Raw genomic sequence first — 23,361 nt, 5'->3', positions numbered from 1 at the left:
AAAAAAAAAAAAAAAAAGTGAAACTGTGAGGTCAATTTCCAAAACATACAGAGTAGGTAAGCCCCTCCAATATAAGGCAGGAACTGCCACCAGTGGTGATGTTTACCAAATTAACCGGATTTATTTTTCAGGCAAATCCTGAGACCATTTCAGAAAAACATTCAAGTTTACATCACACTGTTGGTACCAACAGCATGTTTACAATAGGTTTTTTTGGGGGTTGGGTAGGTTTTCTGTTTGGTTTTTTTGGGATTTTTTTTTTGGTTGGGTTTTTTTTCTCTTAGTTTGGTTTTTATTTATTTTTTATGGTCTATTTATTTCAAACTTCTAACCCCGTATTTTCTCCCTTGGACTTCCTCTTACATCTTTCACGCTTGCAATGTAACAAATATTCTTCAACTGACTGATTTCAATTAACCTAATCTTCATTATACTCATCAGGAAGGTTTGAATTAGATCCTGTGTTAGCTGAAATGACAGTGTCAGGGAAGCCCCCACAGAAACTAGATTTTCCCTGCACCACAGTAATCCTTAGCACTAWGGAATTTCCTGTAAACAAAAATCTGAAACACATGATAATTAGTTTTAAAATACTTAATTTTAAAATACTGTACAAATTAAATAAAGCATTGCCATTATTATATATTGTATGAGTCATTTGTGCTCACTCACCTATCTAATTTGTAGCAATTTCACATACTCAGTATTACTAAGGGCATTCAAATCTTTTACCAGGGTGTTTTTTTTCCCTACAAGATTTATCACTAAAGTATGTTTTTCCAACTGCCATACCTAAAATGTCTGCTTTGAAACTTCATCATACAGTAAAGAAGATAGATATATTCCCAGTGTGGCCATTCACCATCTGCTTAAGCAAATACACTTCAAGATGCTTCTACAATTGTGATAAAGCGACAGCAAATCTAAGAGCACAGAGAGCTCATATTCTAAAATGATGATTGTACAACTATAGTTTGCATCATAAGGGAGCAATAAAAATCTTTATGTTCTGTTTGAATGGCAAGGACTTTTATAAAAGAGAAAATGGAATGGGAAAATAACAAAGAACTGACCATTCAGCAGTTGTCTTAAATTTAGAATCACTAATGAAACTTCTTGACCATAATTAGTATTTAACACCACACGRATATTTTTCCCTCTTTCAGATTTTTTTATTGATATACAAGGCTTGCCATTTTACCAGATCCCAGGAGTGCTTTTTTCTCATTTTCCAGGTGGGATTAAGAGTATGGAGTGCTCATGATTAACAACACTTCTGCTATTCTCCATGCATTTAGATTTTTATTCTTCTAATTATCAAAGTGATGACTGCAAAATGCTAATTCATAGCTTTCTCCTTGCACAGTGAAATATTCTGACAAATGGGCTGAATACTAAATGAAAACTTGCAGTTTTATTAGTCTGGAACACTTTTTCTATTCTGAACAACTAACATTATTAGACAGATATCAAATCTGTATTAAAATACTGCTAATAGCAATACTTCAATGAACTGCCTATTTACCAGGAATCTTGGTAACAACCCTATAGAGAATACAGCTGAGAATTCTACTGCTTTAAGGCCAACATCAGCAGTTTTTTTGGCATGAATACTTTTTCTTGTAGAGATTCAGCAGACTTGGTCTCTAAATGGTGAGAAGAAAAAAGAATCTCCACCATCTGTTCCAGCCCTGAGGGAAACAAACTTTCCTGGCAGTATATAGTTCAGGATTTAATTGCACCCAAAGCCAGTACAAGTACATGCAAAAATATAAAACATCATTCTTAGTGAGTGGAAGTTTTATATAATTTTACTTTAGCTTATTTCTTAAGGCTACAGTTTAACTTACTTTTGCTGTAATCTGTTTTCCTTTGTTTCTGTTGTTTGTTTTCAGCAATTTTAAATTAGATCCACATTATCATTTCAGATAAAGAAAAAACTAAGGACCTAATCAGATTTCATCATCCAGTTTATCAAATTTTATTTACTCTCTGCTTGAGTATCAAGTCCTGGCAATAGAACGTATACACTACAATGTTGATCAAAATCATGCTACYTTATTTATTATATTTACCTCTCTGCATACAGACAGCTAGTTCATAGAGTATATTACGCAGCTCTTCTTCTGTAGAAAGTGGTTGTGGTTAATTATTTTCTAGTTGCTTCTAATACTCATTCAAGCCATAACTTAAAAAAATAAAAGCATAATAACTGTAACATGATAGCTGCCATCATAAACATGATGCCCAGAAGTTTTCTGTGCATTGCCATGTGTTCTAATCACCTGACGAAACAAATCAAAGGGAAAAACTAGAAGTCATCTAGGTAGTGATCTACTAAGAATTGTAATTTGAAAACATCTGGCTCTTTCATCTCATGATTTATATTCTGCACTTTTGATTAGCTTCCCCAGTATTTACATATATTGACAGAACTTGACTAAACTAGCTATTGTCAATTGATTAGATTAAGTTTCTTGGAACCAATTTTATTCCTCAGCTTCCACTAAGGAGCTAAATAATAAAAATAAGCAAATAACCTGAAAAGGTGACACTAGATATCTAGTTTTAGTTTACTGTGAACCCCATCTACCATCCTATGTTAAAACAGTGTAAATGGCAAACCACAAGAGAAAGCTTTTACCTTGCAGATTTTATCCATTGTAGATTTACTTTCCCCATCCATTATTAGCTACTAGAGCCACAAATGTAAATTTAAAATCATTTTTGCAAGCCTACTTCTCCTCAAAATACTCAGATTTTGTAAAAGAAGCTATGGCTTTTTTAAGTTGGTATACCATATACTAGCCAACTTGAATTGCAAATATCATGCCAATGACTTTTATATGTATCCAATTGCTAATGATTTTTAAAGGCCAACAATATGTTTCATCAGAAAAATTTCCCAAAAGAGCTAATGATAATTATGACATTATTTAATTAAAACTTTTAAAAGTTTGCATTAGACCAACCAATATTCAGTARCTTAAGACTTTGTGCTTACTCTTGAATTTAAAACTTATGTATTTCACTTAAATTTCTTCCTGAATAAAGGCTTCTTTTATTTATTATAAATTTATGAGAGTTTAGATTTAGTTTGATTTATTATATAAGAATTTTCACTATCCCATACCACCAATTTGATATTAAAATAATTTTTTAATATTTTAATATTTTTTTTTACTGGCAGCAAGAAGTTTTAGGTTTGAAGTACAAACAGCCACTGTGCCTCTACATTATGAACTTCTATTACCTAATTTTTTCCAGTTTTAAACACATTTGCTATCCCAATGCAAGACAAAGTAATATTTCTTTTAGAAAGTCATAAGAGAAGCTATTTGGTGCTTTTTTTGCCTTTTCCTAACTTTTTTTATAAAGGCTTTAAGAGCACAGGAATGGAGGATGCGGAGATGATTTGAACCATACTTCTACGATCCTTGCACTGCTAGCAACTTGTCAATGCTTTTATGACAGGAACGAAAGAGCAGGATATCAAAGAGCATCTGTCCTGGGAGTGGCATTGCCCYAGCTGCAGGCCCAAGATACCAGGTTAGAAAGGAGGGCACTGGGAGCACTCTAATGCTCCCTGTCAACTGAGTGCACTTTGCCAGAACTCTCCTTCTGCTTCTCTTCCTCTGATCTCTCCAATTCTTCCTCAAGGGTGCCAAAAACGACTGGCTGAATTTTAGCACCATGTGCTACGTTCCTTTTCTTCAAAACCAGGCTGAAGGTATATAAGTAAGGATTTTTTTCAGAGATGGTTATCCATAGAATGGTTGAAGCTGAAAGAAACCTTCAGAAATCATCAGGTGCTGCTCCCCTGCTCAAGGGCAACTTAGAGCRGGTGCTCAGGACCACATTCAGTCAAGTTTTTAACATCTCCAAGGAAGAAGATTTTACAATGGTGGGTGCCTGATTTAGTGACTTGACAGAGACTTGAAAATGCAGCTTTCAGCCTAATGCAGCTTCTTTAAACTGATTCATCATTACTGGAAAAATCAAAATTGTTTAAATTTTCTACAAGTGAAATCCTGTGATGTCCATAGACCTATTTCTTTATGTGGTACCAAACAAATATCAGTGATGACCTTACAAGAAATTTTAAACTTCATTAAGTTTGGTACAGAGATTACCTAATTCCAAGAACATGAATTCCTCACCACTGAATGAAGGTAGAATACATAACAACTTAGAGCTGGTTAACAGATTCATCCCAGCATTGAAGGAATTGATATACAAAGATTGGGACTCCTCCAGACACTGAAAATCAGGGATATATTTGCAGTATATCTTTAGTCAATAAAAAGAAGCCAAGCCTATATTCATAACTTGTTTCAGGATTGTCATTGCCCCATCCCAAAGTTTAGAGGTGTGAATTCAATGCAAAGGGGGAAAGAGAGAGTTCGAGGCTTTAGTGGCAAAGAGATACAATATCACCAACAGCAATGAAGCAGGATATGTTGAACATTTAGTTTTTAAATGAAGCTTGTTTGCATGTTCTCATAAACACGAATTTAGCTCCACTCTGCAGATCTAGCAGCAGATATTACCTTTGTTGGCCTTGCATGMCAGTTAGTTTAAGCAATTTAGTGGGGAATTTAGGAGAAATATTTGAGACAAATCTTACACAGATGTTGGAGGAAAAACAACCAACCAGTTTTCCAAATCTCATGAGCAATGCAACTCAGGAAAATGAGCCATGTGGGGACAGCAGAGTAGAGGAATAGTGCTAAAATTTAGTATGGTTTCAAAGAGCATTAAWAAGAACCAGTTTTCCATTGGTTAGGGCATCACTATGCAACAAAGAGCTGAAAGAAGTAGTACATCTGCCATTAACAGTGATTTTTACCACCCTGTGAATGTGGAATTACTAATGTTATCCCTCCATGAATTTAGGATTTCTTATTAATTTCTTAAGTGTTGCACTGAAGGTATGTGGATCATAGGCTGAGTTAGTAATCTAAGTCTAATAATTCCTGTCTTCTATCAAATGTTTTAAGATGAAGCAGAACCCTYGAGTTCTGAAAGATTTTTTCATATTTCTTTTCACAATACAGCTTGTGTTGAACATAATCCTGCAGTGATAGTTGAAGCTTGACACATTATTGGCAGCAACCTTAAGGGTGATGTTATATGCAGAAATCCAGGCTTTCAAAAAAAAAGTGTAATAATGATGGTTTTGAGAACTTCAACAGAGAAGCCAATGGACAGCCAAAGTAAAACTGCAAATACATCTTAGATAAAAGTTCCCTTGCAATGAAAACATTGGATTGATATTCAGATATCCTAAATTTCTTATGAAAGACTGGCTAATGATCAAAGTTAAATAATGTGTTTAAAATTTATATATAAAAGACTAGATGAAATATTTCTTGAAGTGAGACTGGTAAGATGACAGAAACTTATATGCCTGATCTTGAAGTATATGAACACCAAATAAGATTTAAAAAGTCAGTGCTTCTCAATGAATGTATCAATATTTTAGGAATCAGTCTAAGATCACATTTACCTAGGGTACGAATAACACACAAAAATAAAATAAAAAAAAAAGCAATATTTGAACTAATCCTGTAGAAGTCACTGTAGAGGCTAGACAAGCATTATAGATCTTTTCTGTGGGATAATTAGTATTTAGTTCATTTCAATTCATTTCCCCCTCCGCCTCTAAAAAGGAAAAGCCTGTAGGCTTTCCCCTAGTATTTACAGTCTGCTGCTGAAATCCTGTGTTGCTTTTACTTATGGGATCTGCTGCGTGGCAAATGCCATTAATTTCTTTGAATTTGTTTCTGCTTTCTTATTTGATAATTTTTATTTCTTTTTTGGAATACAAAGCAACCTATTCATATCCGTTCTTAGCAYACCTTGATGATTTTGTAAGATGCCTTCATACTCCTTTTAGACTATTTACTACTTTTGATCATCCCTGTTAATGTCTTCTGAACATTTTCCAGTTTGCCCATATGTATTTTGAATTTGTCCATAGTCAGCACTTATCATCTACACTGAACAGCTTACTATTGGGAGCAAGCTTTCTTACCCAAGTTTCTACTTAGAAATAGTCAGGGAAAAAGCAAGGGTTGCAGCAATTTTTCAATATCTGGACATTTTAGTGATAGTAGGAAATCCRAAGCTCAGACTTTTTAAGAGAAGAAAATAATCATCAAGAGAAAAATGAGACAAAATTAGATTAAAATAATATTTACATCAGAAGAGTGTAATAGAAGCCACTTGTAAGTAAAAAGCTTACACGTGAAGCAAAGTTTATTCCAGAAATATTCTATAAAATTCAAATATATAGCAATATTTGCTACATTCCCGAAGATTCCAAGTAAATTTGTCATAATGACTGAGTGTATTACTGCAGGGAAATAAATATGATGTAAAACATACAAGAAGCTCAGGAGGCATAGAAAATACAAGATGAAGTTTGCAAGTTTTTGCTGTCTTGCTTAGATTTACTGGCCTGGGTTTAGGAAAATGGAGTAAAAGAGGTGAACACAAACCAAAAAAATATAACTTAGGCTTATGTGACATCCTAAGTATGCAATTCACCACCCAATAAGCTGCCCCASATAAGTCCAACTGAACTTTACAGAAGCTGAAGAATTAATGTTTCTAGCTTTCTAAATTCTGCACAGAGCAATGAATTTCTCAGTGCCACTTCACAAAATAAAGATGGGGCGGAGACACCATGCAAAATAAAAGCAACTCAATAAAAGCAGTGCCCAATCATATCAGACTTCCCAGCTCATATGGTCAGTATCAGATCTAACAAATAATCTAACCTTCAAACTTTTTCTTTTTTTTTTCTTTTTGCTCCTGAATGTGAATAACATTTTTTGAAAGTTCCTTGTATCACAAAGCATATTCTAAGGACTTATCTTGCTTAATGTCTTGGGTTGATTTTATGATAATACCGTATTCCCCTATCATCTGTTTTAATTCCAGAGAGTTTTCTTCCAACTTGTCTCTAACCTGAGACTCTTTATTCTAATAATCTTGATCATTTTACATTTTTTAGGTTGTTCACGCTTGAGAGCTCCTCTGAAAGTGATTGCAAAATTTTCATTCAYTAATATCCAGTTACAGGACACTGGGTTTTACCTGAGGGAAACAGAGGACTCTGCAGGTATACAAAATACTTCTAATTTAAATTCATAGAAAAGGAGATTATAAGTAATTAGCTTCTCCGTAGAACTCATTTTGCTTCTATATGAGAAGAAATTGAGACAGTTTATTGACTAACTCTCAGGGTCACAGCTGGCATCTAAATATCTAACCAAGCCAGTAGGAAAAATCATTCAGTGTCTGATGCATCATGATATGCCAATAAGCAACTGAGGGAATAATTAYAGAAAGAGTGGAGGAAAAGTAATTTCTAATTTAGTATGGCCATTATCTTGATCCATGTGAAAAAGTATCATTTGCATAAGTCTCAATCAAGGAAAAACTTTCAACTTTAATTATTATTGTTTTGCATGTATTCCACACATACTTTGGATATAGGGGTGATTTAATTTGGTCTGAAGAAATAAASAGAGCAAGTGAAAAGGAAAAAAAGGGGGAAAAGGAAAGAGTCCAATGAATGTGGAAATAAATAAGCTACGATCAAAAGCAGGTAATGGATCAGAATTTGAAGTTTTAATTTAAAAAACGGCATGTCAGCAGAGCACAGCTTTGACACAACTTCACTACCACAAAACGCATTTATCAAATGTTTCAGACATGGTTCTCTATGAAGGATTTGATGCTTTTTGTCTGTGTTCTATGCACAGTTTATCTAAGAAACACATTTCTCAGCTATTTTAATGGAGTTTCAACATATAAGCCAAAGATCTCTCATTTAGCAAGGCAATCCTTAAACTCCACTTATCATGTAAGTGTTTAAAAGGGCAATTTTCAAACCATTAAGTAGAACTCATGAAGTTTAAGATCAACTACAAATCATTTGTCTACAAGATGTATTATTCAAATAATTACAGCTACCTAGCTACTATTGTAATGTTAATTGGGTATATAGAACATTAGCTTTTAGAATTTTATTCTCTAGATACAGAATACTAGTGTTTTCTGGCAAGCTTGCACATTTAAATAAGGTCTATTTCTTAGCTTCTCTCATCCTGAGCCCCATACCCAACCTAAAACATGTAATTTATGCATCAAGAAATACTTCCCCCTGAACAGAGAAAACAGAGAACCCACTATGAAGATTTGAAACACAAATACCCCAAAGCATGGCCTTGTCAAAGATAAAGTACACACAAAAACAAGCTCACTACACAGTAGCTTGATATGAAAATCAATGAGTAGCAATAAACCAGAAATTAAAAATACTTAACTGCTGTCTTAATATAGTCATTGTTGACAGTGACTACCCTATCATGTAGCAGCATCTTGCAGGCACTCCTTCCCCTCACACCTTGCCCCAGATCAGACCACCCTCTTCTAAAGAATTTTGTGAAAACCTCAAAGTGCTCAGAATATTTGTTTTTTGATCCTTTTTTTAAATTTTTCTGGTCTCAGAAGCAGCTCCTTGAAATGAGATCATTTGTGTGAGAGGATGTCAGCKAAACTAACAAGGAGGACATGTGGCAGTGCCCTTCTGACAGCTCTAAGGGTGATGGGGTTCACCTTCTCCATCCAGGAGGAGCACTGCTGAGGGCTTTTTCCTTTTAGTTTTTTAATATTTTTTACTTGTAACTGGTAGAACCTTCAGCTTTACTGAAGGTAGTCTACTAGTGGCTAGCTTAGAARTATTTTGTGAAAGAAAGAAGCAACAAAAAATAGCTTGACATCTTCTGCCCTGTTTATCACACAGACATTTTATAGATGTTGGAGGACAGTCAGTAGTCACGACAGGCAAAAGTGCTTTAACAGTACTGTGCTCTACCACACCAATGAAGGAGCTGAAGTTAAGATAGAAGAAACTGAGATTGAAAAGGCCCATATACATGAAACAATATAAAGAAAAATAACTGTACTAAGTCTCATCTGTTTAACACTAGTGGAGTCAACATAAGATGAGAAAAGAGAGAGAAAATGAAATATTTTACATTCTTTTAGGTGACTAGTTACAGCCCAAATTTGAGAACTTGAGTATCTTGATAAATAAAAGTTTTCAGAAAGCATCTCAGACAAAGTCACTCAGGTACTGYAGTCCTTTATTGAAGATTGTAATTGACAAAGGGGAAACCTATTAAATTAGGTGCCTGAAGTTGAACCATTCAGATACTCCATTGTCCACAACAGTAAGTGTGGAAGAAACATGCTGAATTTAAAACAGAGGGATGAGCTAAAAAACTTAAAGCAACCTTTTGATGATATCTCTACCTCAAGTACTGTCTCATTTCTCATTTCCATAAATAAACTGCTATTTTTCTAAGCAGGAAAAATGTAGTAACACTATAATTTTTCCCACACATGGTCTGAACTTATTTGTGTTGTATACACCACACTAAAGAACKGAAATTAGCCCTATTAATTTAAACATGTTGAGGTTTTTACTGTCTTTGATGATGCAGTACTCTGACATAAGGAAAGTCTTTTAAAAAGAGATTGTGACTGTTAAAATGGAAACATTCATCTTTTGTTGCTATTGCACAAACCATTCCACWCAAGTCCCATATTAGACTCCTAGAATCACATTTTAATTTTCCAGTTACCTCAGACCATGTGTTACTTAAAGCCTATATACTGTGATGATATGTCAACTGTATACAGTGTCCAAAATTTTGACCAAAATTAAACCTTCACTACTACTTATATGTGTAGTTTATGTTAAAAGATTTCCACATCCCCAGTTTAACCTATGGATATTCATATATAGCTTTTTTGATGGAGTTGCTGAGCTTAACATGTTTGCAGAAGGCACCAGATACACTAATAAAAAAGGTCTTATTAAAAAAAGTTCCTGTCCCACCAAAGCCATCCACCTTTCTTAACCAGTGAAAACATGCTCAGAATCTGTCAAAGCACTCCCAAGTATTCTAATTCAAGGTCTGTATTGGCAGAGTTCCAGAAACCTGCAAGGTAAGCTCAAATTATACAAAAGAGGAGCATGTTGCAATTGTTGACATTGTCAGCATAAAATGCTCAGCATAAGGTGTATCTCTCAGCATTCAGGCTGGCATCTCTTAGCATTCAGAAGATTAAAGAGCAACTAATCTTGCATCCTTTGATGACTACATAAGTAAACTCTTCATTATCCAAATTCAAAGCAAGAAAGACCCATTTAGGCACAAGTAAGCTGCTGATCCATCAACTTCAACAGCAAATATGAGCACAGGTCCTGCACCCTTCCAAAACCCCTCTGAAATCCTAAATACTCTTTTTCCTGTAAAAAATATTAATATCCTTCAGGCTTTAGGATTCTAAGTACATTCAGATGAATGAGGTCAGCAACCACATTTGTAAGGCAAGCTGCCATAGATTAGTTTCTAAGAGACAACTGGTTTATTCAGGTTAAAAAGGGGTGATTGCCCAGAGCACTGAGTATAAACAAAAGGAAAAGAAAATCCATAAGGTATCTCTGGAGTGCAATACTTACTGTATTAACTTTTCAAGTCATTTATTCACTGTACACTCAGTGCAGCCTCTTTAGAGATTTAATTGAACAGCTTGAAAACACATACCCGACAGCAATTTCCAGATATTGTTCAGCCATGCTTACCTTTAAAGAAACAATCTTCATTGTGTACAATGGTGATCTTTTGCTTTTTCAGACAGGCAGCCCTGTGCACTTCACAGTGGTTTTCATAGAACTCTCCATCAGACCCACACACAGGTTTGTAATGTGGCTTGCAGTGCTCCATGCACAAACACTCAGCTTGGCCAGTCATCCTGTTCACAAYGCAGTGTCTGCCCAGACCACAGTATTTGTTTTCACATGACCCRAAATGGCCATCCTGACCAAGATACCCTTCAAAAGAAAGAAGAAAAAAAGATTTTATTTATTAATTACACTTTGCTTCGTTGCATGCAAGATGCAAAAATGACTGATTTGTGTAAATGAAATGAAGCTTTATCTTTTGTTACCTCATTGACTAATATAAAACATACATCAGCCAGATGTTAAGCAAATTTTGTCTCTTTATCATGACTTTTATACATTCAGTCATAGTCATAGGCTAACTGTAATTAAGAGCAAGATCTAGTAACAAGAGTTATTCTTTGTTAAAAAGATTAATAATACATCTTTACTTTTTAAGTTAATATTGGAGTTTATTGCCTTAAGGTTGATATACTGTTGAAACAAGTGAACAATGCATTCTCTAAAATTTCGATCATAGAATCAAAATTGGAAGGAACCCATAAGGATTGAATTCAACTCTATACTCCTTTCAGGACTACCTKGAACTAAACCATGCAACTAATAGCATCTTCCAGAAGCTCCACAAACTATGACAGGCAGATGAAATTGATATTCACACATTGAGACTGATACATGAGAATAACCAGAGGTGAATCAGGGCTCTTAATCAACATGGAGAATTAAAAAAAGACCCAACAAAACCTTTGTGGCAGCAATACAATGACATTTCAGGAAACAGAGCATGGAAGAGAAGGACTGATATATCAAGTGAATGGTGGCTAGGAGTAGTCACATGAGCCCCCAATGGTCTTTCAATGAGGGCAAATAAAATTTGGATAGCAAACAGAGACTTAAGAGTGCTGCACCAGAAATAGAGTTTCTGCTGGCTGCAAATTCCAGTTTCTTCTGCTCCGAGAAAATGGAAACTCATTATCTGCACTGGGCTACCAAAGACAGTTCACTTTCTATCCTATCTGTGCTACTGCCACCAGGTAAGATAAGCACTGTTATCAGTAGCCGATCTCTAGGTGAAAGGTGAAGTTTGATGCACAGTGATATTTCCTTGTTATTTCCTCCGTTTCCATTTTGACTACCTAGAACTAACTGTGGCTTCTTTGCAAGGGAAAAGATATGATATGAAAACCCCKTGACGATAAAGCAGAATTGACAATTGCAATTGACAATTAAACAGGTGTACTGATAACATAGTTGTGTCATAAAGTATGTATAAAAAYACTAAAATGTCTCCAAATGTAGGAACAGACACTGCCCTTCACAGTTATTTCATTTAGTTCTCTCGCTCCACGCTCCTAATCTCCAGAACAAACACCTAGTATTCTAATTCCTGACAATATTTTACTTATCCTTACATCCTTGCTGAATAATATTTGGCTAACCCATATAAAAATAGCATGAACAAGCAAATTACAATGCATAAATTGGTAGTAATTTGGTCATATTACATTCATTTTCCACCGTGAAGTGCTAACATGTCAAYACCATAGCTTGACACAAATTTCTTCAAGCCATGGAGTATTTATGTTCTTCACTTCAGTGGCAGAAATAAAATCTCACCCCTTTTTCTTCTGAAGCCTACAGATCTATTAGAGAACCATGCTTTGATTTCTTGCTTTCTCACACAGCACAAATTTTCTAGACAAATGTACTACAGAAAGCACACAACCATGAAATTTGTCTCTAATGACATGCTTTCACTATATTACTTGATAACAATTTCAGCGCAAAGTTGAGAGGATTACACATTCACCTSTGGTGTTGTATGCCTGATGGAACTACACTGCAGTGATTTTTATACACAGGTACAGACCAGACTGATGGTGGGTTTAACTGCTAATGCACCAACATTATTTGAAACAGGAATCCCCAATTCAACTTTAAAAATTTCCCACAAGTTTTTGAAGATATTTCTCCTTGTGCCAATGTCACCACTATATACAAGCAASAGACATTTAACTGACAGAAATTAATGCAAACCAAATTTTCCTGTCTCCTTATAGGAGCACTAAGCTCAGGTAAAGCTTTGCAACATCCAAGAATACTTTACAGCACAGGTCACAGAATCTAAGAACTTCTCTGAAGTGATGGAATTGTTACAGTTTGAGGCCAAAGTCCAAAAGCCATTATTATTTCTSCTTTCTAAATTGAAGATAAAGATCTCAGATCTCTATCTGACAACTGCTCTGAATTATTGAGAAGTGTGTGGTGATCCAACAATGTTCTGTGTTATATGTTATGAAAACAGAACCCATTTAAGACTTCTCTTGGGACTTCATCTTAGTACTGTAATTGAATCTGACGCCTGAATGCAAAACACCTCCTTTTACATAAGGGAGAAGAATTTACATAATATATATTGATATTTGTAATTTTGGTATGTGTCAACATACACTAATAATGTACAGGAATAAACAAGCAACGTTCCTGCTCTAATGAAAAACTATATTTGTTATGAAATGTTTTATATGTCTTCATTTTACAGCATTAGCTATTCCCAAATAATACACAAATTTRCATACATCACTGCATATGCAACTCCTTCAATTGAAGTCTGTAGTAAAATTCCCATTGACCTCAAGAGAAGCAGGATTCTTTCTCCACACACAATCCAATGCCTTCAGGGAGCCCTAAGTTATAGCCTGAAGTTTAGCATGGATAACAGGCACTGTTTTGTATGGAAAAGAAGCAGCTATGTGGTGTTTCAAGTGGTTTATAGTACATATAGTGCATATTTAATAAAAAAATACCTAGAAGTATATTCTGAAACTACATGACCTATGTACTCTGAATTTATACCTAAAAACGTGTAACATTTACACATTCTGAGAGGATTTATGGTGATACAGGAAACAAAATTAATCTTGTTACATCAAAAAATTAAGTCAGGAAATATTCAAATTATCATAGCCTTAAGTCACAAAAAAAAATACCACTCTAAGAACTATCACTAAAAATGTATTACATTCAAGACAGTCAAAGCAGTCACATAGACTTTTCAGATTCTGTTGAAACTTAAAACTCTAAACAGATACCAAATGGAAGAACAAACAAAATAAAAGTTTTTATTTTTAGAAAGTAGAGAAAGTGAACTTGTTTCAGCATTTAAGAAAAAAAAATAACTATAGCTTCAAGTTGTCACTTGAGATTCCTTGCACAGGTTTCCTTTTTAAAGGCGAGTTCAACAGCATCCAGAGCTGAGCAAGTCGTAGGCCACACTTTGATTCACTAACAGCTGGGAATTAAGCTGAAGTTATAGCATACAAAAGACTCAGAGAAATACATACTTTATCCTTTTATCGAATCAGTTTAGAGAAACATTCCATGTGGAAATGTTGGAAATTGATAAGAGTATGAATCAATGTTCTACAGCTGGCCCTGGGCTGGAACACACACACAGGCTTCCTCTGTATGCTGAGCATTCTCTCCCAAACTCAGACTGTTTTCTTATTTTCCTAACTATATAATTTGCATTCATGGCTTCTATCATACCTTGCTGCATTACCTACGTGTCATGTAAAACAAAGTGGTAGCTATTTTTCAAGACAATGCACCGATATTTTGTGTGCAAATAACTAATGGTAATTTCTGGAGTGAAAAGACCTGAGTCCCATTACCCCCTCTTTTATTGAAAACCATTCTGTAAATGACACTTCCAGCCCTACAGTTCTATCTTTGCCAAATACCTTATCTAGGAAAAGCCCAACTAAAACTGTAATCCTTATTTTGGCACATATTCAGTGTAGTCTCAGGTTTTAGTAGCAAATAAGACTGACCACCACCTACCATTGACACTCGTAGGGCACTAACTCTGAGCATGACCTCAGCACGAACTATGTGAATCTGCTCATAAATATTAAAGCTCTAGACTTTTTCTATTTTTGAGCTGCAGTATTTTAGYAGCTCAAAAATATTTAAAAAGCTCTTTAACAAATTTTTATTTCACTAGCAAGAACAGCTTGTAGTTACATTGACTGAACATGACATTAAATCTGCACTATTCATTTTTCAGAACTCTTGGTATATGAAATTATTCAGAAATTTAGATTTTTTTTTTTTATTTTGGTTAGGAATATTTTGGGCAGAGGACAAAACTTATAGAAAAAGAGTGGATTATTTGASAGTAAATAAAAATTACCCAAAATTTGTCAGCATAATGCTTATGGTAATCAATTTCCACCACATAACAGCAAATATCTTAATAAACTAAAGAGAACTAGTGGTTCAAATATGAGAGGGTGAAAAGAAAAGGACAAACAAAAGCCCTGCAGCCATGCACGGGCAGGATGAGGAGCTGCAGCTGCAGCCCATGAMCCTCAGCATCAGCCCCTTGCAGCTCACATCCCTCAGCCCTGCTCCCACCTGCAGGAGTGAAAGGAAATCCTACAAAGGGCTCATCATTATCTTGCTGTGTCATGGTTTTCTTTCAGCATCAGACAAGCATGCTGGAGTGCTTTATACAATAGTTTACTCTGCCTGGGTGTAAAATCAGTTTTTGACTGTTCTCCTGCTATCCTCTCCTCTCTTCTTCCCTTCCTGCCCCTTCTGTCCTCAGACACGCACTCATCCCCCCTTTTATCTCCCTCCCTCCTTTCTTGTAGGTGCACTGTAAAGGTTTACAACTCCATGGAACTTGATTGAAATCTTCTGGTGGGCTCAGTATTTATCAGTGAGGACTGACTAAGTGACACAAGCATTATGAATGCGAAGGCTTTTTTCAACATTAAAAGTCAAGCCTAAATACACCTGGGAGAAAAGGGGTCTGTTTTCAAATAAAGTGACTTTCTGATTGCCCTGTAAWGGTAAGTTGGAACAAATTAGGAGAAAGTGCCACACTTGTAAAGGMAATTATATGCAAAACTACAGTGAGAAAAAGGAGAGGAAAATAATACCAAGAGATCTGTTAGTGTTGAATACAGAGCTATTAACCTAAAATACTGAAACCTCAAAAAAAAAGTGCATCTGTCAGCCAGAAACACTCAGCTTAGCATGCTTGSCCACAGGAATCCATTTCTCTTGCCAGCACTTAGCAGTCATGTTCAGCAAAGTTCTTATTTTCCTCAGAAAAGAGAAAAATCAAATCATACCTCCTTTGCTTGAATGAAATTGAAGAGGCAGAACAAAAACACCACGTAAGAAAATGAAGAGAAGTTGYGATGCAACCAGAACACAAAAACATATTTGCTTATTAGGCAGAAATTTTTCCCACTTTCCAGAGCCTTCACCTCATCCTCATACCATCCCCTTTACAGGTTTGATCCACTTCAGGTGCCCACATCAGGGGGCTCAGCAGTCACCTGGCCCTTGCCTCCTGCAATAATAAAGGCTTTCTGTGAATTCCTGCCTCTATAAACTTTCTCATTCATTTCCAGGACCATTAAACACATGCTCTGATAGCARAGCAAATGCCTGTGATAACTGCASTGCAGAGCCTTTCCTCCAGTGAGGTACCCTGTTCAGGTTTCTGCCTGTACCCAAATTTCACCATCCAGGTGGTGCTGGGCAGTGCCCAGGGCCCACACAGCAAGGTCTTGTGTGCCACCTCACAGCCCAGGGCTCTCTCAGTTCCCTCAGGTGCCATTACCATCCTAGCAAGAACAGTTCTCAYGCTCATGGGAACCAAGAAGAGGTTGTCCATTCTCTTTCCCTGATAGGATATGATCCTTGGGCACAATACTAAGCCTTGTAAAAATCCCCTTCATTAACCACCCTCCTTACTTTTGATCAGTGACCATTAAATTTGTAAAACGGTCTGTGAGCTCCAGACCTGTTACTTGTTTAACATGGGGGCATGAAAATGCATACAGGTCTGAATAAACTTGGATAAAGAGCACTGCTGGCTCTAAGTGTAAATATAGACTGATGTCCTTTGAGCAGTTTCAAGCCAGCAATTCATTATTTTCAATTAAATCCTTAGCTCTGATTAACATTAACTGTTTATCTTTCTCACATGTTATCTTTTGAAAAATGTTTTTAATTCATTTAGCATCAAACCGGTGGCAAAAAGAGTTTCTTTAAAACAAAGCAGGAAACAAATTACACGTTTGCCTCATCACAGATACACGGACCTTTATTCAAATGGTTGATTGCTTTTCAATTGCAGCACAGCAGGCAATCCTCTATTCTGCCAAACACATCACCCAATGCCACCAACAGCAGGAAATGTGCATCATAGAGACAGCAGTTTTGAAAAGGTCATAGTCTGAACAACCTTTCACACATTTTAATGCTTATTTGAAATAAGACTTCCTGAATATCACCAAGAGCTCGCTTAGCTCTCAGGCAGGCAAAACAACCCAAGTACTGCTCACTTGTTATTCAAAACCAAAACTGATTCATTTTAGCAACAATGATCAAAACAATCAAAAGTTTCAGTTAAAGTACTGATTGGAATTTTCCTTTTACTCAGCTAAAATTATGAAGGCTGTTAGGATTTGGCTTCAAGAGCCAAGGTAGTAACTGCTGCATCACACAATAATATTAATTGTTCCTCTTTGGCAACTTTTCACATGAAGAACAGATTTGTCCATTTTGATCTAATAGTATAGTAAAAGACCACTGTTTCCTTGACAGGCTTATATGGCTTTCCTCAGGATTAAATACTCTTCTCTATGAAACAATATAATAAACAGAAAATTTAACTCATGCCCTCACCAAGTAGCTGTCACAAAATGGATCATTCAATTATCCATGGTACAAACTAGCATATCATAATCCAGATATTATTCAATTCCTGTGTTAGACATTGAAACAATTCTGTTTTGCTGGAGTTTTTAACTTCAAAGCCCTCCTTGCAGATAAAAGCTGTGATGTCTTTCTGCTACCTTCCCCAGGGACCAGTACTAGAAAAAGTAGCACAGACATTGAGAAGCATTTAAACCATATGGTTAAAGTGCAGTATCATTACCATTCAAGGAAAGCTAAAAAAGAAATGTCAAGTATTTTCAGCTTTACTCATGTGAAACATTTGCTCCTGGCAAGTTTTACATTGTCCATTTTTTCCCAGTTGTTACTAAGGAATGGGGGTGGGTTGACCCTGGATGGTCGGTAACTCCTCACTCAGTCACTTGCTCACCATCACAGGAATTCAGAAGGAATTTAATACGGAATTAATTCACTAAGTCCCACTGGCAGGCAGCTGCTCAGCCATCTTCTGGAAACCAGCAGAAGCAACAGAGCCATGTCTTAACCATCAATATTTCACCCCATCCCATCCTCCTCTTTTTGTYCAGCTGTTACTGCTGAGCAGAATGTTATCTGGAATGGGCTACCCCTTGGCCAGTTTGGGCCAGCTGAACCAGCCATGTCATCKCCGAACTTGTTGCTTTCAAAGGGGCAGAATGTAAAAAAGAAAAGGCCTTTATCCCTTTATCCTATTCACAAAGGTTCTGTGTTATGTAAAACTGTTGGTATTGGTCACCAACGAGAGTACCATGTGGGCTGCTATAACTTCGTTACAGAAAGRCTCAGCACAGGAACACTGTGGGAGCTCTGAGAGCTTCTCAGGTATTAGTAATCCAGAAAAGGGCATGTGGGTGTGCGTGTTAGAATCTAAATTGTGTTATTCAGTGGCACCTTTCAGAAAAAAAATGTATTTAGAAAAATATCATGAYAGTTTTGACATACGGAATTTCTGATTCAATTTCTTCTACAAAAGCTGTAAGATAATAATAATTTCCATGTCCTTTACATGTGTGGAACATAAACACATGAAATTTAATTGTGTAAAGGTTATTAAGGATTGTTACAAGCCCTTCAGAAAGAACAGCAAAACATTGCACACTTGTATATACGAGTACAGCCCTCAGAGACACTAAGCTAATAAACTGTGACACCATTGACCCCTGTGTGCATTTGTGAAAGGAAAAAAAGCCCCACCAACAGACCAAAAAAAAAAAAAAAAAAAAAAAACAACAAAAAAAACCACCCAACAAAACAGCCTACAAAAGGTCAATATTTTAGAAACAGTAAGAGGGAGTTTTAAAAATAATGCTTTTATAAAGGATATATATATACATGGACTTTTCTAAAAGAAAGTTATCTTAATTATGCTTGAACTTGCATGACTTAATTCTGCCATTTTAAGTAAGCTAAAAGTGATGCAGAGTCCCATCCACTGTGTATGCACCTCTTATATTTTTTTTTTCCACAGCAGAACTGAACCTATTTCATATATTCAGCAAAGTTGTGGGCTTTTTTCTAAAGATGTTAGAGTTAACCCAAAATATCTGCAAGTATCCAAAATGACACTAAAAGCTAGGCAGTATTAAAACAAAAAGGCAAAATGCTTTTCCAGACTTCTTTTAGGAGAGAATGTTGCTCCATGAAAAGAAAAAATACATGGAAAAGTGAAGTATCAAAAATCTTTATCTTGACATATGAGAATAGTTTACATAAACAGTCAATTTAAAATTATTTCTACATCTATGTATATGTCTATTAAAAAATACCTGATAAACCCAAGATGTCCACTCAAATAAATATAAAAGTAATTACTTTCACAGAATATAATGCCCAAGTGAGATGACTCTGTCAAGCAGTGTGATTGCTGAAAATTTTTTCTGTGCTTAGAACAAAGATATTTTCTGTTAAATATAATTCCTAGGGAAAAAAAATTATAATTTTCCTGCTAAACCACAGTAACACAGCTTTAATTTTATATCCAGTAGTCTTTATAGATATAATTTGCTGYAGAATTGATTATTCTCTTCTAATATTCAAAAGCAAACTAGAGTCAAAATACAAACAGTCCTATCTCCTACTTAATCAAAAATCAATCTTATGAAAAAACATTTATATCTTTATGAATGCAAAAGCTTTCAGCTTTGAACAGAAAAAAATAAAGAGATATTTCAACCATCATGCTTTTTGTTTTAGTTGATATAACTTCTTTCTAGTGACAAATTTTCCTTCTAAACATGAAAAAATGCTATTTTCTTTTTTAGATTATTGTACAAAACTATTTGTACAGAAATAATTGTACAAAAACATAAAAGATAATTTTAAACTACTTTTCAATAGAGTGCTGTCTACAAGAAGATTTATAGTGATGCAGAACTTGCACACACCTGGTTCAGCTGTTGCATTTCTTCCCACCAGAAAACAGCAGAAAGTTAAACTGAAACCTGTGCTCACCTCAGCTACCGAGTCCCTGTCATTTGTTTCATGGTTTAGCTACTGAAGTGCAGAAATGTTGCAAAGGAATTAAAATGAAAATCTTGTTATAGTATTTGTTGTAGATGAAGTTGTTTTATATTTGTTGTATATGCTTTCTAAAAGCAAGACTAACCTTCATGCCCATAAATAAACCTCAGTATCTTGCTGCACATCATACTTCCCTACACAAGTTCAAGAAATTTATGAAATGAGATACACAGATGTAAATTTACTTTTTATAACTAGAGAAATAAACTTTGCCATGGGAATAACTATTTTGAGCTACTTTTTTTCATTTATTTAACTGAATTGAAAGTCATTTCAGGTCACCAAACTCTGTTTATGCTTGGCAACTTTAAATTATTAATTGCAGCAGAAATAAATATTTAATCACAAATCCTTTTAAACTAGCAATGCCTTTGTAACTAAATTTTACAATTGTTTTTCTCATAAACAGTTTAGTTGAATGACTTCAATTATAATCCATAATATATTTTTCTCTATGCTTTAAGGCCATCTTTACAGCAGTTTTAAAACTGTCAAATCTACATGAGATCTGTGGGAAATGACTCATTAGTTTACAGTTCCTGGAATGACCCTGATAACTGGCTTTGTTTGCCATAAACAGTTCTATCCTGACACTATCATTTATCCTTATGCACAAGCATGACTGAATTGTATTATTTTCTTTTCAATACTACATTGTAAGGTAACATTCATATAATGCTTTCATTCATTTTCAGTCACAGCAGAACTTATTTTATTCTCTTAATTTCATTTTGTATGCAGATGAAGTAGCATAGTACTACAGTCTAGGAAAAAAAAAACCAAGTACAAATAGGAATAGGAATTACTTTTAAAATTGTTTAATCCATAAATTGCCWTTATTATTTCTGAAGAATTTGGACATTAGTGTCCTTCCAGTCCTACTGATTAATGCAAATGTCTTGTTGAGTCTTTAAACCTATTCTTTCATACAGAATTTAACCTGCATCACTTTGTGAATGTTCATCTGAAGCTCAAAGACATTTTAATAATATTGCTATGCATGTATTTATAAATGAATTTCACAGAATCCTGTAAGCAATACAGTTTCTAGAAAACAGCAAAATTATGGATAAGGTATTTGCAAAGCTTTCTGGAGATCACATACTTTTTTTGAAAAAGAGGAGGAAAGCCCATTACCTTGAAAGAATGCAATGTATTTCCTTTATAGTTATTTTTAATTTTCCTCCTGAATTCAATAGGCAGTTTAAACAATATTCATCACTATATACAGCCYATTTGTTTTCAACATAACTTTATTAGAGAGGAGTGATTTTGTCTGGGTATGTATACTTGACAATGTGCAGGTACTGAACTTTTATCTTCCTCAACCCCACAAGAATTGTATGCCTTTCCATCCCATTATTCCCCTTCTTGAGGAGATTTTTTGAATAGACAGCAGTCTTGACAGTAATATTCCACTTATGGGAACACCACAAATTAACTCAGCAAGGAAAAAAAAAGAAAGTTCTGTGGATATTGCCTCACAGTCAAGCCAAACTGATTTTTTCAGAATAAGGCACACTTTCTTGTAACTTGATACCTGTGTGCTAGGATAAAAGAGACACTGAATATTTCCAAGGCAATGATGCCAACTGAAACAGTTGAAAAATGTGAAAATAATTTAGCAAAGTGTTAAGTGCACCATCTGAAGCTGTGTCACTACCATGAAATTCCTGCAGCTAACAGAGAAAGCATTCCAAGTGCTAATGATTAAACTCTTCACTTTCAAGATCTAGCTTTTATTTGGTTTCTTTCAGTCCCCTTTTTTTTTTTCCTCTAAGTGGACTATTTGCCATTTTATTTTGGCATTTGCTTAACTTCAGCACTGTAAAATGAGAAAACATTCTGTAGGGCTTTAGGTACCTCTGTAATTTCTGTTTACTGAAATCAAGGAATATCATTTTACAGTACAGACATTAACAAATAACTAATGAGTGATCTTAGACCTACACAGACATGAAAGTAGAGTGAATTAACCRTGTTCTTTGAATTCATGCATGGTGAACAGATTTTTTAAATAGTACAGAGAACAAGATAAGCGCATACTAAAAAAGGGTATGACAAAGCAACTGACAAAAAGTGTTTAGTAAATAGACTGGTTTTTATAACCTTATTCTTATCTATTAATATTGTGTTTTAATAAAAAGAAAACATCTTTCTTGACAGTTTCTCAGGGATTATTTAGTGCTTTTGATTTTAAAATAATGTGCAATTTCATAAAGGTATCCAATATACACCTTTAAAAGACAGAGCACACCAAAAGAAACAGCAGATGAATTAAACATTTTTTTTTCACAATATTAAGTTCAGTCCCTAGAATCTACTGGTCAACAGCAGGGACCATACTCCTATTCTCACTTCTGAATTCATATTTAAGATCATTCTGTCTGCCTCAGTTTATTTTCTRTATTCTAATGTGTTGGAGGGAGAAAGAATCCCGTCCAATTTAGACTTCTAGAGGGATAATCACTTGCTTAGAAAAAAACTAGTGAGTTTAATGCTTTTAAAAGTCAATTTGGCACAGAATCATTGGATCATTAAGGTTGGAAAAGACTTTAGGATCATTGAGTACAAGAGTTAACCCAGCAGTGCCATCCTCACCAATAAACCATGTCCTCAAGTATCACACCTACCTGTTTTTAGAATATTTCCAGGGATGGTGACTCCACKACTTTCCTGGACAGCTTGTTCTGACCACCCTTTCAGCAAAGTAATTTTTCCTAATATCCAGTCTAATATCCTAATATTTTCCTAATATCCAGTACTAGATATGCAGCTTGAAGTCTTTTCCTCTGATCCTATTGCTGTTACTTGGAAGAAACCAAYCCCCACCTGCAACCTTCTTCCAGGCAGTTATAGAGAGTGATAATGCCCCAGCTGCAGCTCCTTTCCTCCAGGCTAAACACCCCCAGCTTCCTCAGCCAGTTCTCATCAGAACTGTGCTCCATTGCCCTTCACCAGCCCCATTACCCTTTTCAGAGCACACTGCAGAACCTCAAAGTCTTTCYTGTAGTGAGGGGCTCAGAACTAAACACAGGATTTAAGGTACAGCCTCACCAGTGCTGAGAGTCTGGAGGGATGATCCCTGCCCTTGTTCTGCTGGCCACATTACTCTTGCCGTAAGCTAAGATGCCATTGGACTTCTTGGCTACCCAGGCATTAACTTAACTAAATAAAACTTTGAYTCATGTTATTCAAAGGTTCAGTGTGGACTTGAAAACCTTTCAACTTCTGATTATTCCAAGAGAGTAAAGCAAGGATGTGTGTGTTCTCTACTGCTTGTCCACAAGAAGCTATTTTACACAGCTCCCCTAATATATTCCATGAATATC

General features: G+C 35.4%; 1 protein-coding gene across 2 annotated transcripts in view; it reads right to left on the bottom strand.

Moving 5' to 3' along the window:
• Positions 1 to 23,361, bottom strand: part of FSTL5 (follistatin like 5) — a 266,833-nt gene that overhangs the window by 174,861 nt on the left and 68,611 nt on the right. For both annotated transcript variants that reach the window (XM_057375528.1, XM_057375537.1), the window contains exon 4: positions 10,670 to 10,918. In XM_057375528.1, coding sequence (XP_057231511.1) covers positions 10,670 to 10,918 — 249 coding nt within the window. The remainder of the gene's footprint in view (positions 1 to 10,669; positions 10,919 to 23,361) is intronic.

Source organism: Malurus melanocephalus, unplaced genomic scaffold (assembly GCF_030028575.1).
Source record: "Malurus melanocephalus ecotype Western Australia unplaced genomic scaffold, MMel_1.1 scaffold_9, whole genome shotgun sequence".
NCBI lineage: Eukaryota > Metazoa > Chordata > Aves > Passeriformes > Maluridae > Malurus > Malurus melanocephalus.
This window is presented reverse-complemented; position numbering and strand designations above follow the sequence as displayed.